Raw genomic sequence first — 16,996 nt, 5'->3', positions numbered from 1 at the left:
GAATATTTACACAGAGTCAGAAAATATCCCTGCCAGATAACGTATCCATTACCAAGGATAAAATGGTTACTTGACAGTATAGCAACCTGGCAATATCACTTTAACCAAGTGACCAAAGTTTAAGTTATTAGTAATAGAACAAATTAATATCCTGTGCCTCCTGATATGAGGTACTGAGGAGGATACAATGTGTGATCTTCTGTTGAAAAGACAATCTGGGGCCAAGTGCGGTGGCTCAAGCCTGTAATCCCAGCACTTTGGGAGGCCGAGGCGGGTGGATCACAAGGTCAAGAGATCGAGATCATCCTGGTCAACATGGTGAAACCCCGTCCTACTAAAAATACAAAAAAATTAGCTGGGCATGGTGGCACGTGCCTGTAATCCCAGCTACTCAGGAGGCTGAGGCAGGAGAATTGCCTGAACCCAGGAGGCGGAGGTTGCGGTGAGCCGAGATCGCGCCATTGCACTCCAGCCTGCGTAACAAGAGCGAAACTCCGTCTCAAAAAAAAAAAAAAAAAAAAAAAGAAAAGAAAAGACGACAATCTGAGTCTAATCACAAGGACCCACCAGAAAGCTCAAATGGAGGAAGATTCTACAAAGTAACTGGCCTATGTTCTTCACAAATGTCAAAAACTTGGAAGGCAAAGAACCAGCCCAGAGTAAAGGAGACTAAAGACATGACAAACAATGTAACCCGTAGTCTTGGATTAAACCTGGGCCAGAAAATTTTTTTTTTCTATAAAGGACATTAGTGATAAAACTGAATAAATTCTGTAGACTAGCAGACTAGTGCAAATTAATTTTGTGATTTTAATCACCACAATGTGATTATGTAAGAATGTTATTTTCGGGAAGTACACACAGAGTATTTAGGCATTATGAAGCAATTTACTTTCTCATATAAATATATAGATAAAGATACAGATCCTCAAGAAAGAAAGGGAGAAAAAGAGACAAAAAGAGAAAGCAAATATGGTAAAATGTTAACATTTGGGGAATATGTGTGAAGATATATATGCACACACACATATACATGTGTGAATTACATGTACTAATTTTTCAACTTTTCTGAATGCCTCAAATTATTTCACCATAAAATTTTTTAGTCTCATTGATTCCTTAAACTTGCCCATTTCCCTTTCAGGTACACAGTATGAGATGTGTGTGTGATACTTTTCTTTTTCCTGCGCATGTTTACTATGGTACACATAACCCAGAGAAGCCAATTAAGACCCTTAGTACCAAAACTAAGCAGGGCTTGTTAATTTCCATATATGTGTATCCCAGTTTTGCACTACCCTTTCGGGGTTTAGTAACACCAGAGTTTCTCTCTAAAAGTTTTTTTATATTCATGAGGCACAAATGCAATTGCGCTGTGGTGAAGTCAGGGCCTTCAGCACATCCATCATTGGAGCAACACACGTTGTACCCACCAAGCAAACAGCAGAGCTTCTCTACCTCATAACACTGATATTGTGTACTGGATGATTCTTTGTAGTGGGGGCTGCCCGGTGCATTGTGGGGTGCTTAGCAGCATCCTTGGCTTCTACTTGCTAGATGCCAGTAGCATGTCACTCCCCAGTTGTGAAAACCAAAAATATTTCTAGATGTTGCTAAATGCCCCTGTGGGACAAAGCTGCCTCTGGTTGAGAGTCACTAAGTTAGATTACTTCTTCAATGGCAGGTTCCACTTTCGCCTCATGGAATGCAGAGAAAACACGAATATTATTTACACTGGGATGGATGTATTGATCTATTCAGAAGGAGAGACAGCAGGCTCAAGGACCCCAGCTGGTCCAGGGTTTTGTGTGGCTGTCCTGACGCCTGAGAGCTCCATATTTCAGCATTCCCCAAACCAGAGCACACTGCCGGGGAGTCCTGTCCCGGGACATGTATACTGATAAACTTCATGATCTAGGGTTTCTCTCTTGGTCAGCTTATTAATTCAGAGCTTTTTCTCTTCTGTTTCATGAAGAGAAAAGAAACTTGAATTCCAAGAAGAGCGGCATATTTTGTACAAATTTGTTGCTTTCTCAGTTTGTTGGATTCTGATTATCATCATAAAAACAGTAAAAGAATAAGTAAATGCTTAAACATTCGTAATGAAGCTAACAGGTCAGCATTTACTACACGTCCTGGAAATCGACATTATAAAAAGCTTGTGAGGGGTTAGTTGGGAAAAGAGGAACTCCAATTTATCAATGCTCACTCTAAGCTGATTCTGGGTTTATATATTACATAAAACTTCTGATATATATGATATATGTAAAGTATGTAGCATATTACATATAGTATAAATATTTAGATCCTCCTAAGACCTATAGTATATGTATTTAGATCCTCCTAATAATGAATCTAAATAGATATACTATATATTTACTATAATAATGGATCTAAATGTAATACTACATAACAGATGGTTATTATATACCTATTTAAATGTTCTTACCAATTACAGAATCTCAGTGTACATAGTTCAATATTCTATAATGTTGAGGGTTAGGATTTAGCTGAGCAGTGTTGAGTAATATTTTCCTTCTTTGCATATAACTACTCCACCCTGGTATCTTTTATTTATTTTTTTTCAATGAATATTAATTACACGCTAGACAACGAATATTTATTACATGCTAGACACTGGAGTCAGAGCTGGCAAAGAAAGTAAGTTGAAGATAGAATATATACTTACTTACAGTGACAGAATTATCTATTTATCTTTATTCAGCGAAACTAAAAGCATTATACTCATTTGGCAGGAAATATACTCTTTGTAATATCCATTGTGCCTGTGTAAGGTACTCAGACTCTTTCCCCCTCATATACTCTACCCCAGTAAAAAACATCTGGGTGTTTCATGCACTCAAGTTTCAAAGAAAAAATTTTGTCCAATCATGTACCCATTACAGTTTGGTTAAATAATAAATAAGCTTTGGGTGACAAAAACTGATACTGACCCATTTTTACATGATTCAGTGTAGGACAGTTGCTAATTCAAATAAAGTGACCCAATATAAAATATTATATGGTGAGGTATGAGACAATGCTTTGCTGCTCTCACTTATTAAGCAAGTGCTATTGAGCAAATACTAGGTAGCAGGCACTATAATCTATCTTATTTATTTCCAGAGTACTACTCACATCACTCCTATTTTTGGCATTTGTCTTTGCCAGAACTATGTCCATGGCATCAGGAATGCTGGTGAACTTGTTTTTGTCTGGAGGCTGACGATATTTCTTCTCACTGATGATTTCTGAAGCCCGCTTGTTCTTTTCTGCCTCTAAAGAACCCAAGGGACTCCATCCTATGCCTCTCAGCCACTCAAGGTCAGACTTATACAGATTCTGTGAAAAGACAGAGCAAGCCATCAAAATCTCATTCTCACCTGGACTCTTGATTTAAGTGATTCTATGCATTACAAACAGATTCATTTTAGATTTTCATAATTCCTCTTTTTAGTTTCTGCTTTTCTTTGACTAAACAGCTACTCATATAAAATATGAATTAATATATAAACTATTGGATTTAACAGAAACTGACCTCACTTTGAAGTTCATAAACTTTCTTAGCTTGAGTAACGTCATTCTGATCAGGCAGGCATGTCCACTGATGTAAGTAATTCCTGTAGTCCACGTCACTAACCAAGGCCTGACACTTCTTGGCCAGTACCACTCCCAACATGTCCACTGGGCTAGAGAACTTAGTTTTCCACTTCTCAAAGTCCTTCTTGTATTCTCTTTCACTCTGCATTTTGGCTACATTCATGGACAATACAAGTTTTGGATCATCTTGCAGATTCCGGAATCCAATATGGTGGCCAAGTTGCTTTCGGTAGCCTTGTTTGTATTTAAACTGAAATCAGAGAAAACACAGTTCTTTCAGTAACACAAAGGCCAAGGTAAGCTCAACTGGCTTTTCTTTCTTTTCTTTCCTTCTTTCATTATTTTGAGACAGGGATCTCACTATGTTTCCCAGGCTGGTCTTGAACTCCCAGGCCCAATCTTCTAGCCTCAGCCTCCCTAGTAGCTAAGATTAAGGGCACATGCCACCCCATCCAGCTTCAATTTGTTTTGTTTTAATGTTTGTTTTCCAAAACTGAAATGAGAGGTTTGTCTATGCTAACTTAGTATGGAATGTTTACTTACTTAAATTAAGCCTTGTTTACATGGAAGCTTCTGAAGAAATCTAATGTAGTTGAATATCAAGAGGTTATGAGAAGAAATTAATTCTAACTAGATGCAGAAACATATGCTTGGTTGTGCTAGATATTGTGTATGCTGACTTTGGGGTTGTGTTTAATAAAGCTCTTGTGATATTCTTATAGAAATGACATCCTCATGGGTGAAATGGCAGAAAAATTAGGAAGATACATGACTCAGTAATATGCCTAATAGTGCAGATTAATTTCTTCAATAGCAGGATTTTTTGTGGTTTGCCATGTGGTTATGTCATATAACCTTGTCCTGTTTGGGATCTGTATCTTGCATGTACAGAAGGCTAAAAATAACTAAATATGTTAGATTAGAAAGAAAATTCCACAAGAGCTCAGCATACTGGATGGGTCAAAATGATTACATAAATGTAAGACAGTAAAAGTAAAATTTGGTATTTAGATTCAGTTGAGAAAAATCACATTAGTACTAGATGGCAATAACAACAGTGATAATAATGAGTATTATAACAGCATTTACTTGATGTTAGGTGCTGAACACATGTTATACCTCATATGATACCCAGTTTCATTACTACACATATAAAATATTCAGGAGTTTAAGTGGACTATAACTTCAACATGAGCAATCTGACAAAATTGCATTTTAAAAAGTAGTGCCATAGATTCTGTATGGGGCACAGATAAGCTCTCTGACCTGACCTACTGTATCAAGAAAACAACACTAAATTTTGAGGGATTCTATTTCAACAGGATTTTGAAAAAATAGTGTAAGTTATAAATAGAATAATCAGAAGATTGAAGAATTCATAAAACTGAAACCAAAGAAGGGCAAATATGAAAATGTTTGAAGAGATAGCAACTGGAGGAGGAAATAGGCTACTTTGTGGTGTTACAGTACGGAGAGCTAGAGCTTATCGATAAAATACTTAGATAAAAATAAGAAAGTATGTAATGGCAATTGGAAATGATCTAACAAAGAAATGATCTGCCCTGATGGAATCCAAAATTCCTTTAAAGATTTTTTTTTTATTTTTGAGACACCGTCTTACTGTGTTGCCCAGGCTGGAGTGCAGTGGTGTAATCACAGCTCACTAAAGCCTCAATCTTCTGAGCTCAGGTGATTCTCCCACCTCAGCCTTCCCAGTAGCTGGGACTCCAGGCACATACTACCATGCCTGGCTAACTTTTTATTTTTTGTAAAGAAAGAATCTCACTATGTTGACTTCAAGTGATCTTCCTGCCTTGGCCTCCCAAAGTGCTGAGATTATGGGAAGGGGCTACTGCACCCAGCCTCCAAAATTCTTATGTTTTTAAGTATCTACAGACTGTTGGAGATGGAGACAAGGTAGGATGCTAAATGTGAGATTAGATTAAATGTCCTTTATGCTATTTTCCAACTCTAAATTCTATGATTCTGATTCATTAAATACTGATATAGTTCTGATTTTCTGAATATTTATGAATAGGAGGACATTTGAAATTGAGAGGAAATATATCTCTATAACAGTGAGAAAGTTTGATTATAGTTCATTTGAGAGTCAGATTTCAAAAGGTTCTAACTAACGGGTTCACACAAAAAGAAACGAGGTACTATCAAACGTTGAGTTGTTAGGAAATTATTCACGTTGTTTCTTCAATTCCTAGACTATCTTTCACATATAGCATTAAATGAAAATGAGTTTACACATAATTATTGCTTTAGGTTTATCACCTTGTTGATTTATTTTAATAAATGATTGACCTGCAAGCTGGAGGTGGGTAATAATATATCATTGAATTCATTTTCCAACATTTCTGGAGTGCCAGAAATTAACTGAATTAAATAAAATCTTCCCTTATATTCTTAGAATTTATTCTCAGATTCCATCTTTAGGCGTTTTCTTTCTCCACTCTGTACTTCAATCTGCATATTAACCAAATCACTGTTTTCTTTTAAGGATTTTGATTAAGAGGTCCTGCTTCCCTATGAAATCCTGATATTTTCTATAACTAAGACCTTCTGAATTTTTGTGGTTAAGTTTTGGGATTAACAAAATGATATGCAAGCTATATGCAGAATATCTAAGTAAAATGCTTGTAAAAAATTAATCAATAGAGACTACATCTAGTTTTTCACGAGATTTGCTACCATCCTAATCATAACTGGAATTTACCTTTGGGAGAGTGAGTCTATGAAATTTAGACTAGATTTTCAGCAGAAAGAAGAGTTAAGTAAGCCCTTGGCACCTTAAACTTAAATTTCTGCACCTTTTTGGATTTTTTTAATATCCCAAGGTAATTTATTACAATTATGTAAGTGCAAAATGGACTAAATTGAAATAATTGACAGCCTATTTTCAAACATGTGCATATAAAATCTATCAGCATCAGTTTGTTGAGGTTAATTTATTATCTGGCACTTTGAATTTGTCTAAAATAGACAAGTAGAAAACAGGAAAATTATTATATGTTCAGGCAAAATAGGGAAAATCTGCAATCTCTGGGTCCTTTGTAATATCCCCAAGTAGAACATCTTATTCTAATACATTTTAGAGGTCTTCTGGCCCAACCTCTATTCAGGAATCCCCTTTTGTCATATGAACCGTAAAAAAGAGTGAACTCTGGATAAACAAAGAGGGTAGGAGAAAATGAAGGAAGCATTATATTTTGAAAGGTAAAGCCTATCCATAAAAATAGTTACCAACATTAAGCTACCTGATTCAGAAAAAATTATATCCTTCTAGAAGTCAAATAGTACTCACATCACTAGCAATGTCTCTTGAAGCTTTAGCTAGCTGTACAGAAATCGCATCAACTGGGAGATCATAGCCTTTCTTCAAAGCTTCTTCCCATCCAAGTTTATAGAGTTTCTGAAAATTAAAGATACTCTTCAGCATTATTCTGTCTATATAAAGAATCCCAATAGATTATTAGGGGATAAGTTTACCTACAGAGTGAATATAAGATCAAACGCCATCTACCCTATCTTTAAAGATATGGATAAAAATAAAACAAGCTGTTTCAAGGAGTTGAAAAAGCACTGACTCAGCATCATATGACCTGACTTTAATCTTTTTGGCTGTGAGAATTCTGGTGAGATATATATTTTATCACAGCCTCTGCTGCTCAGAAAAAATTTGGTCACATCAGGCATATTAGGTACCTTTCTCACTGCTGTTAAGTAAAGCCTGGGCTTACTATTTTGTAAATAGATATTAAGATAATTGCTAATGAAAAGAAAAACAGGTCACAACATTTTAATTAGCTAAGTGATAAAAACAATAAATGGTTAAATGCCTTTTATAAATTGCAATAATTTAGTTGTAATCTTTCTGAGTTGACTTTACTGATCGAATGGATGTATGTGTGTTAAAACTGGCTAATAATAAAAATAGCTCCTAGTTATCCAATACTTTCCATGGGCCAGGCACTGTGTTGAGGGTCTTACACAGAATTTCCCATTTAGTCCTCATGGCAATCCAATGTCATAGGCACCTTTACGGTCCCAATTTTAGGGATGAGGAAAGTGAGATTTAGAGACGTAATTGAATTACCCAGTATCATACAACTCAAAAATGGCAAAGCCAAAATTCATACCAAGTTGGTTTGATGCAATTTTTATTTTATTTATGTATCTATTAATAAGAGACAGGGTCTCTCAATGTTGCCCCAACTGGATTCAAACTTCTGGGCTCAAGGGATCCTACTGCCTCAGCTTGCAAGTAGCTAGGACTACAGGTGCATGTCATTGCACCTGGCTGTTTGATGTAATTTTTTTCCAACAATTATATATTGATTTCCCACTTGGTACCAAGCACAACGAGCACAGAGATGAACAGGCACAGAACCTTCCTCCATGAAGCATACAGTGGTGGCTGACGCCTTTGCCTTTAACCACTCTCTTTTGCAATATCCTGGGCTAATCACTTCCAAATTTTCATTGTGTCAACAATTATATCAGTATTTACTATTACATTATTTTATAAGTTCCACAAGTTTCAATACAAAACTTAAAAGTAATTTTTATGTAGCTTTACCTGACTATACATTGTTTGATTCTGCTTGGCTTGTAAAATATCTGGTGTATCAGGCATCACATGAATCTTGGTCTTATCTTTATTCCAATCAACGGTGTATAAATGCTAGGAAGTAGGGGGAAAAAGACATGAAATTTGAATAACTGTTTGGGACAAGCAGAAAAGAAAAAGATATATTTATATAGTAATATTTGAATGCACTCAATTTGAAGTAGCAAATAATAACTAAGGTAGCATATAATTCAGAAAAATCCCTAAAAACAAACTCAGATTTAAAAAAAATAATCTTTTAATTATTTTCTATTCTCTACAATGGATTGAAAGTATTCAAGATATAATAATTGAAAACATATATAATTTCTAACCCAATTGAAGGTTGAGAGAAGAAAAAAATAAGAGGTGGGCAGAAGAAGAAGAAGGTGTAGGGGAACAATCTGGAATGGTTTGCCACAGCCTAGGAGTGATGGACCTGAATTAGATTTCTCCAAACAAGAAGAAGACCCTGCTAGCCTTTCCTCACATGGGAACTGTGTGGAGGGCCACTGTTGTCTCTACCTTGTTCATGGTATGTGCATTCTGTTTGGCGAGCACCATGTCCATGGAATCAGTCAGTTTCTTAAACTGGAAGTTGCTCGGGTGCTGGCGGTATTTCTGATCACTGGCATATTCAGTTGCTTTCTTGGCCTTCTCCACTTCCAGGGAACCTGCTGGACTCCAGCCAAGCCCTTTGTACCATTCATTGTAGTCTTGCTTATATTCATTCTATAAAGAAGATAAGTAAATTCTACTGTATCTTATCCATTTAGATACAAAAGCATGGCATGTAAACAGATTGTGACCTCCCTTCCCATGCTAGGATTCCAACCATCACCCAAGTAGAAGAGAAGCTTACATCACTCTGTATGCGATTCATATTCCTCGTCAGCTCAATGTTCATTGCATCTGGAAGGAGGATGTACTTGTGAATCAGGTGCTTGTAGTTAGTGTTGGTGATGTTTGCTTGGGCATCCTTGGCAGCCGTGACACTGAGCATGTCGGCAGGCGTGTGGTAGCTGGTCTTTGTGTTCTCATAGTTTTTCTTGTACTCCCGATCAGATTGCATCTTAGCCACTTGCATGGAATGGACTAATTTGGGATCATCCTCAAGACTGCGGAAACCAACCATTTTCCCCTTCCCTTTTTCATAATTGTACTTGTATTTATACTGTGAAGAAAATATGAGTTTTTACACAGAGCAATTCCTTTGACTAAAAATCAGTCTAGTGTCAATATGCTGTATTTCATTTAAATTATATTTGTATAGAGCTCTACAGTTCAAAAACACATTTTTTTCATATTTATTGATGTAACTTAATACAACTTTCCCTTGTGAGGTAGATGGCAAGATTCTTATTACTGCCCTCATTTTATAAATGAATAAACTGAGACCCAGAGAGCTGAGCAACTTGCTGAGGCCACTGAGAATTAGCACCCAGATCTTGTGATGATGCATCATACTGACTTACATATGTACTTCCCCGATAGTGCTAAGAGGACTTTAGTAGGTAATAACATAGAAAGTTTAAAAAAGCAAAAACCAGAAAATTTCTCTTAGTGCTGTCCTAAGAAATCATCCTGTCAGTCATTTACTGGTGAGAATAGGTTCAATTATGAGACACACCGTGTAATTTTAAAATAGCTTTATATTTGTGGAGTTTCTTTTCCTTTAAGATTCTCTAAACTGCTATAATGGGGAAGAAACTGTACTATTTATCATCCCAACTTTCTTCTATAGAGGGGATATCTTGATCCATGAAGAGCTTCTATTTCTGCCTATCTCCTTGTGGGGTTGAGGGTGCAAGTTGATGGCAGAAGCTAGTAGAGCCAAATTAGTCCAGTATAGTAGAGGGGAGAAGAATTTGGAGTTCTCAGGATAAGAGAGAGTAGGATGGGCTAGATAGGTAGGGAAGATGAAGAACAGAGATAGAAGAGGAAAGAGAGAGTAAAACTGCTGGGTGACCAAGGGACGAGTGTTCTGAAATGTGCTCCTCCCAGGACCTCCAAGTCACTAAATGCTCCCTGTGAGTGGATTTCTTGTGGAAACAACCAAGTGAAAGAATTGAGTTTCATATAGGTGGCATGTTATGACAGTGATGTGCTGGTACACCTGCTTTTTGCTGGGTGCGGGGGGAAGCCTCATTTTGTAGTGTTTGCCAGTTTCTGTCATGTAAATACACCCATCATAGGCAATATCAAGCTACCAATGGTTTAACAACTGGTTTGCAGAAATTCCTGATTATTTACTCATCAGCTATCATGAGCCCAAATGATCAGCTCCCTTGCATACATGAGCATCCTGTTAGGAAATCAGGTCTGAAGAAGTGGGAGGCAAGAGTAACACAAGCCTTTCACCAAGAAAGTGTAGTAGATGACTTACAATTTCTACAAGCCATAAGCCTTGGTGACAGATTCAAAGTAAGTTTACCTAGATCTCATGAGTCAGGGAGCTGACATCTATGAGGGTCATAATGTGGTTAGCTCGGTGTTTTTTCAGAAATGTCAGAGAAAACACAAAAGCAAGGTTAAGAAGCATTCACAGACAGTGAAATCCACTGCTCTGCATATTGTGTCCACTCAGTGTTTCCAGAACTCAGCCCTTATTATTTTCGTTCCTTAGAAACCCCGAGCCAGGTCACTGCTTTCCTTCGGACTTACATCACTTGCGATATCTCTTGACGCCTTGGCAGCTTTGATAGGAATTGCATCAGGCCTGAGATCGTAGCCTTTCTTTTTAGACTCTTCCAAGGAAAGTTTGTAGAGTTTCTGTAAAGAGAGGTGAAGGGAAGAGTTTTCTTCTAAATATGAAAGCCTGGATTTATTTTAGAAGAGTATACCGGCACTGTGGCATCTTTTTTTGTTTTGAGCAGAAAGCTTCATTGGTGGGTCAGTGGCTGAATGTTCCTACCAGTAACATATCTGTGTTTGAAGAAAAATCTATAACAAACTCAAACATATTTTCAAGAAACTACCAGAAAAAGTAAAAGTTACTGGTCTCTATTAGGTTGTAAATATACTTTAAAAATGTGAAAGTCCCAAAGATTCTCATTGATGCAAGTAAGAATTTAAAACAGCCATGCTCTTACATCAAAACAAAACTTCAGTTTTATAATCAACCCTTTTATTTGTATAATAATGTGGAATCTACATATTTTTTTAAAAAGGTCAGCTATTCCATATTTCTGTGGAATACAAACAAAGATAAGAAAAAAAAATGCGTAGGATTAGAGGATTTCCTAGCAAATGATTAGGACAAAAGAGGAAATGAAATAAACAGGAATGCATTTTCTAAAAAGTGTTGTACATTCCTTGTTTTGGGGTTTGCCCCAAATTCTTCAAAAATTTTCTCTTCCCTTTCCATTTAACCCCTTCTTTAGAACATCTCAAAAGTTCGATGGAAAGGCTCTTTAAGAACAAAATCCTAGGATTCTCATTTCCTTTTTCTCTTCTCCTGGTCCCCGAGCCTCTCTTCTTTCTACCAAATGTCTCAGTATAACGAGTGCCTGTCCCGAGGACAACGCCACCCTTCAAATTTTTAACTGCTTGGCCCAAGCCCATCGACAGCCCTACTCCAACTCCACGAAGGAAGATTAGAAAGAGAAACAGTCTCATGCGTGGATTTCCACCATTATTTTTTAAACATTCACTCATACTAGAGAGAGATGTTAGTTCATTTGTTCTTACTGGTTCAAATCTGCTGGAGAGAAAGATGAAAACAGGGGGAACTATACTTACATCACTCATATTAATTGCATTTGCCTTTGCCAGAATAATCTGGGGGATATCAGGCATGATGTGGACTTTGGTTTTATCAGCCTCCCATGCTTGTTTGTAGAGATGCTAGGAAAAAAACCAGTGTAAATTAGTGTTTAAAATCTTAAAAGAAGCTCACTTAGTACATACATATCGTTGTACATATATAGCAATATCTCACTAGGTATTTATTTATTTATTTGAGACAGGGTCTTGTGCTGTCACCCAGGCTGGAGCGCAGTGGCACAGTTATGGCTCACTGCAACCTCCACCTCCCAGGCTCAAACAACCCACCTTCTCACCTCAGCCTCCTGAGGAAGTGGGACTACAGGCATGTGCTACCAAGCCTGGCTGACTTTTGTATTTTTCATAGAGGTGGGTTTTTGCTATGTTGCCCAGGCTGGTTTCAAACTCGTGAGCTCAAGCGATCCACCTGCCTCAGCCTCCCAAAGTGCTAGTATTACAGGTGGGAGCCACTGCACCTGGCCCAAAAAATTTTAATGGAAGAGTTGCTTATTAAAACAATACAGCAAAGAGGATATACAATGGAAAGTAAAAATGCTTTTTCCCTTTATCTTACAGCATGGAGATAGCATTTGCCTCCTAAAATTTTCTGTGCATATTAAAAAACACATGATACTTTTAAAACATAAATAAAGCCATGTTCTACATCTTGCTTTTTAATTAAACAATATAGGTTAAATATCTTTGAACCTTCTTACAATAATTTGCTTCATTCATTTAGAGAGCTACATAATCTTTCATTAGGAGGTATAATCTAATTGATTTAACGAATTAGTTCTCTGTTGATGAATATTTAATTTATGGTCTCTAGCCTTTTCTACTACAAGCAATGTCATGATCCTTGTGGTGGACGTGGAGATATGCCACCAATATACTCATTCAAGGAAGGACCTGATGCCCCAGCTTTTGGCAAACAGTCTGTAGTCATCAGCTACCTCACTCAAGAGCATGCCCTTCCCAGATAACCACATCCAACGGCTCATCGAAGTGGAGGTACACAGATCTAGCCATTTCAGTTCAGTTCATGTCTCTACTGACAAAGACACTTGAGAGCCCTCTGTGGACTGGCCAAGACTTTGTTATACCAGCATCACTGTTCAGCTTCTCCACCTGCCTCGTCCTTTCCTCCCAAGGACTCGAATCCCTAAAAAATACTCTGTACCCCAATTTTCATCTCAGCATCTCCTTTCAAAAACCCTAAAATGCAAAACATAGTCTTGTGTATCTATATGTCTATGTATCTCTGCACACATATATAAGGATTTCTATAGGGTAATGATACCTGAATTTTTTATGTTTACAAACATTAACAAATTGCCCATTAAATGTTTACTTTAACAGAAACTCCCTTCCAGATACTGTGTGTAATACAACTTCCTAATTTTTGCAAATGCAATAGACGAAAAATGTTATCTCTTTGTTTTAGCCAGTCTTAATTCAAATAAGAATAACATTCTTCTGGACTAGAGGTTGGCCAATTTTTTCTGTATAGACAGAAATTCATTAAATTTCAGGCTTTATGGGCTGCACAATCTGTCATTAGCTACTCAACTCTGTTGTTGTAGTTCAAAAGCAACCAGAGACCATAAGCAAACAAATAGCTGTGGTTGTGTTATTATAAAACTTAATTTACAAATACAGTTGTTTTCTGAACCTTGTTTTAGACCAGCACTATACAACAGAACTTTCTGCAGTGATGGCAATATTCTGCATAATCCAAGGTGGTAGAATCTAGCCACATAAGTCGATTGAGTACTTGACATGTAGCTAATGTGGATGAGAATCTGAATTATTAATATTTAATATAAATATAAATCAACATATGTGGGTAGTAGTAATAGGATGGGACAGTGAAACGCTAGTGGAAAGAGCAGTGCCTAATTATCAGAATCCCTGTTCCAGTCCAGACCCTGTTGTTGATCTGCTGTGTGCCCTTTGGGGAGGTGCTCTGCTTCTCTGGGCTATTCTTTTCTCAATTTTGCAATGAATCTGCGATTCAACTTGATGATCACCAACATGTCTCTCAGTACCAGTACATGCTGGTTCTATGATTCTCATCTTGGCATCATTATCCTGAGATGTTAATCACTAACACTGAAAAATATCTATATCCTCATGATAGTTTAGATTCTGAATCGTAAAAGAGGCACAGAGATTTGTGCCTTGTCTTTTAGGCAGGTCCCTTTCAAGGAGGTTGATCTGCACAAATCTTTCAATTATCTGAAGACTCTAGGGGGTTTACGTCATGACTTCGCATAATATAGCTTTATTTTTCTAGCATAACTAGGGCCATTATTTTCTGCAGCTGCTTCATGTTTAGATCTAAATAATCTTTTTCTCTATTATGTTAATCAAAGGCATTTCTCATTTTGATCCACCGGTGCTGCTGCAGTTATTTTATTATTTTTAACTTCAAAAACAGATGTTTAAGGTTGATTGCAGTTGCTGGTCTTGATCTCTTATTGTAAATCAACGCAAAAATAGAGCAAGTCTTTTCTAAAAGCTGGAATAATTAATGAACCAAGGAAATACTGATGTAGAACAATTGCCCTCAAGATTGCCCAGAGAAGGTCCCAGTTTGAAATGCTGCTACATTCCTTAATCTTGGAATTTTCTTTGATCCCATCAAAGCAGTAAGGAAGCTAGGGTTGGCAGGGAGGTGGTTTGCAACAAAAGCTGTCACCAGGGAATCTGCTGATTCAGTGTCATGAATGTCTCTTCAACCACGCCTTATACAAACAGGACTCATTTTCAGCTGGTGCAGCAAAAGAGTCCCTATTTGATTATGTCAATGAGATAGGATGGTTCATTGAAATATGAAGACCACTAGTTAGAAATAATTACTCTCTTTTTTAACCCCAAGACTATTTTTCTAGGTAAAATAACCTCAAGTATGATGCCCTATAACTGTATTAGCAAAACCTGTGGATTAAAGATAAGTTATACCTGGATTCTCTCTGATGCACATGAAACACTGCATTATTGAAAGACTTACTTCGTTCATAATTTTTGCATTATTCTGGGCCAAAACCATGTTCATTGAGTCCATCAGTGTGGAATACTTCAAAGTGTCTGGGTGCTGGCGGTACTTCTTTTCACTAATAATCTCCATGGCTTTCTTGTTTTTCTCGGCTTCCAGGGAGCCCAGAGGGAGCCATCCAATGCCCTTCATGAAGTCAGCATAGTCAGCCTTGTACTGATTCTGCAAAAGAGGAAAAATTAAATCATGAAACTTCCCAAGGATCCCAAGTGTGTGCTTAATATTCTGTAACTTCCACTTCATTTGTAACTTTTCTGTAAGTTTACCACTTCAGTATTTGGTGCAATATTGGTATTCAACCAATAGTAGTTGAATTTCATCCATTTCCTCCCTAACCTTTTATCTTTTTTATATTTCCATGTATGATAAATTAAAAATAAGCAGAAATGTCTTTGTGACTTGTTTTTCTCAATGTCTTCATAAAGAAAAAGTACTAAGGAATACCACATAGATTCATCTGCCAGGTGACTATTATTTCCTTGAGAAGGTGACAATGCTGACCTTTCTCACAAAAATTCCCAAGTCCCCTTGGTTAACAGATGACCATGGAAACCCCACGTTTCTCTTATGCCATCTTTGATATCCACCACTGTTACAATTCCCTCAGGTATGCCAGAAACTTTCCTGGTACTTTATGTAAATTTCATTGTTTTGCCCCTCAGCTTTGACATCTCTCTCTATAACTGTACCATGGTTGCTTTCATTCGGACACTATGTAAAGACTTAGCTTTGTCTTAGATGAAGAGTTTTAGAGCCTCTCTAAAATTAGGGAGGGAGGCGCTGGTGAGGGGAAGGGAGCAAACTCTTTTTATTCCCTGGCAATTAATAGCTCAGCCTTCACATTTCCAAAGAGAAATGTAGGCTTGGTGTGGTCTGCTTTGGGTTCGTAAGTAACTTAATTCACTTCTCCAACCATCAAATGGCCTCTTTAGCTAAATCCTTGGCTCTATACTGTCTTCCTTATATTTATTCCAAAAACTGCCTCAGCCATCACCTCCTCAAAATTTCATCAGTAAGATCTGCAAGATTAGAAGTAGTGGGATGAAAGCCAGTTGGAGGGTTGGGGAGGGGGCCTGAGCTATCAGGTTATCTGATTTCTTTTCCTTTCATTCCTCTATTAAAAGCCTCATATGCTTTTGACCATCTTTGCTAGACATATGTCCTTCACTACATTCTTTGTGAAACGAAGTTCCATTTGCTGTTGTGGAATTCAGAATCCAACAATGTTCACAGCAGCAACAGTAGAAAAGACTTTAGTTTCTAGAATTGATCTCCTTTTGCTAAAAGACATGAATTCAATCTAAGGTAATAAATGAAACACTCTGTGGGAAATTGCAGAATTTCTTTCAGGATTTTCAAAATCTTATTACTTATGGTTATTCATGGTTGCTTATTATCCAGGGCAAATGCTCTGCAAATGTTGTGGCTTTCACATACATCACTTTGAATCTGCATCATGTTTTTGGCCAATTCAAAGTTCATGGCATCAGGAAGCATGTTGTAGGTATGGATCACGTTCCTGTAGTTGGCGTTGGTGGCTACTTCCTGAGACTTCTTGGCTGCCACCACACTGAGCATGTCCACCGGGGTGTGGAAGGAGGTCTTGGATTTCTCGTATGCCTTCTTGTATTCCCGGTCTGACTGCATCTTGGCCACTTGCATGAAGTGCACCAGCTTGGGGTCATCTTCCAGGCTCCGGAAGCCAATGTGTTTCCCTTTGGCTTGTTCATAGGCTTGTTTGTATTTGTACTGTGGACAGAGAAGAAATTGTGGCAATGAAAATGGTGAAAGAAAGAGAGCAAAGTACCATTCGCTAGGTGACATTAGCTTTGTCTTAATTGAAGGGTTTTAGAGCTACTCTAAAATTAGACAGGAAGGCACTCATGAGGGGCAGGGAGCAAACTCTTTTTACTTCAATTTTTTTTCCCCCCAGACTTGAGTTCATGGAAAGAAAA

General features: G+C 37.4%; 1 protein-coding gene across 1 annotated transcript in view; it reads right to left on the bottom strand.

Annotated features, from left to right (window-relative positions):
• Positions 1-16,996, bottom strand: part of NEB (nebulin) — a 221,979-nt gene that overhangs the window by 139,163 nt on the left and 65,820 nt on the right. The window contains 10 exon segments of the mRNA XM_074399695.1: positions 3,139-3,342; positions 3,539-3,850; positions 6,914-7,021; positions 8,189-8,293; positions 8,744-8,950; positions 9,081-9,392; positions 10,883-10,990; positions 11,960-12,064; positions 14,997-15,203; positions 16,479-16,790. Coding sequence (XP_074255796.1) covers positions 3,139-3,342; positions 3,539-3,850; positions 6,914-7,021; positions 8,189-8,293; positions 8,744-8,950; positions 9,081-9,392; positions 10,883-10,990; positions 11,960-12,064; positions 14,997-15,203; positions 16,479-16,790 — 1,980 coding nt within the window.

This window comes from Saimiri boliviensis, chromosome 5 (assembly GCF_048565385.1).
Source record: "Saimiri boliviensis isolate mSaiBol1 chromosome 5, mSaiBol1.pri, whole genome shotgun sequence".
Taxonomy (NCBI): domain Eukaryota; kingdom Metazoa; phylum Chordata; class Mammalia; order Primates; family Cebidae; genus Saimiri; species Saimiri boliviensis.
This window is presented reverse-complemented; position numbering and strand designations above follow the sequence as displayed.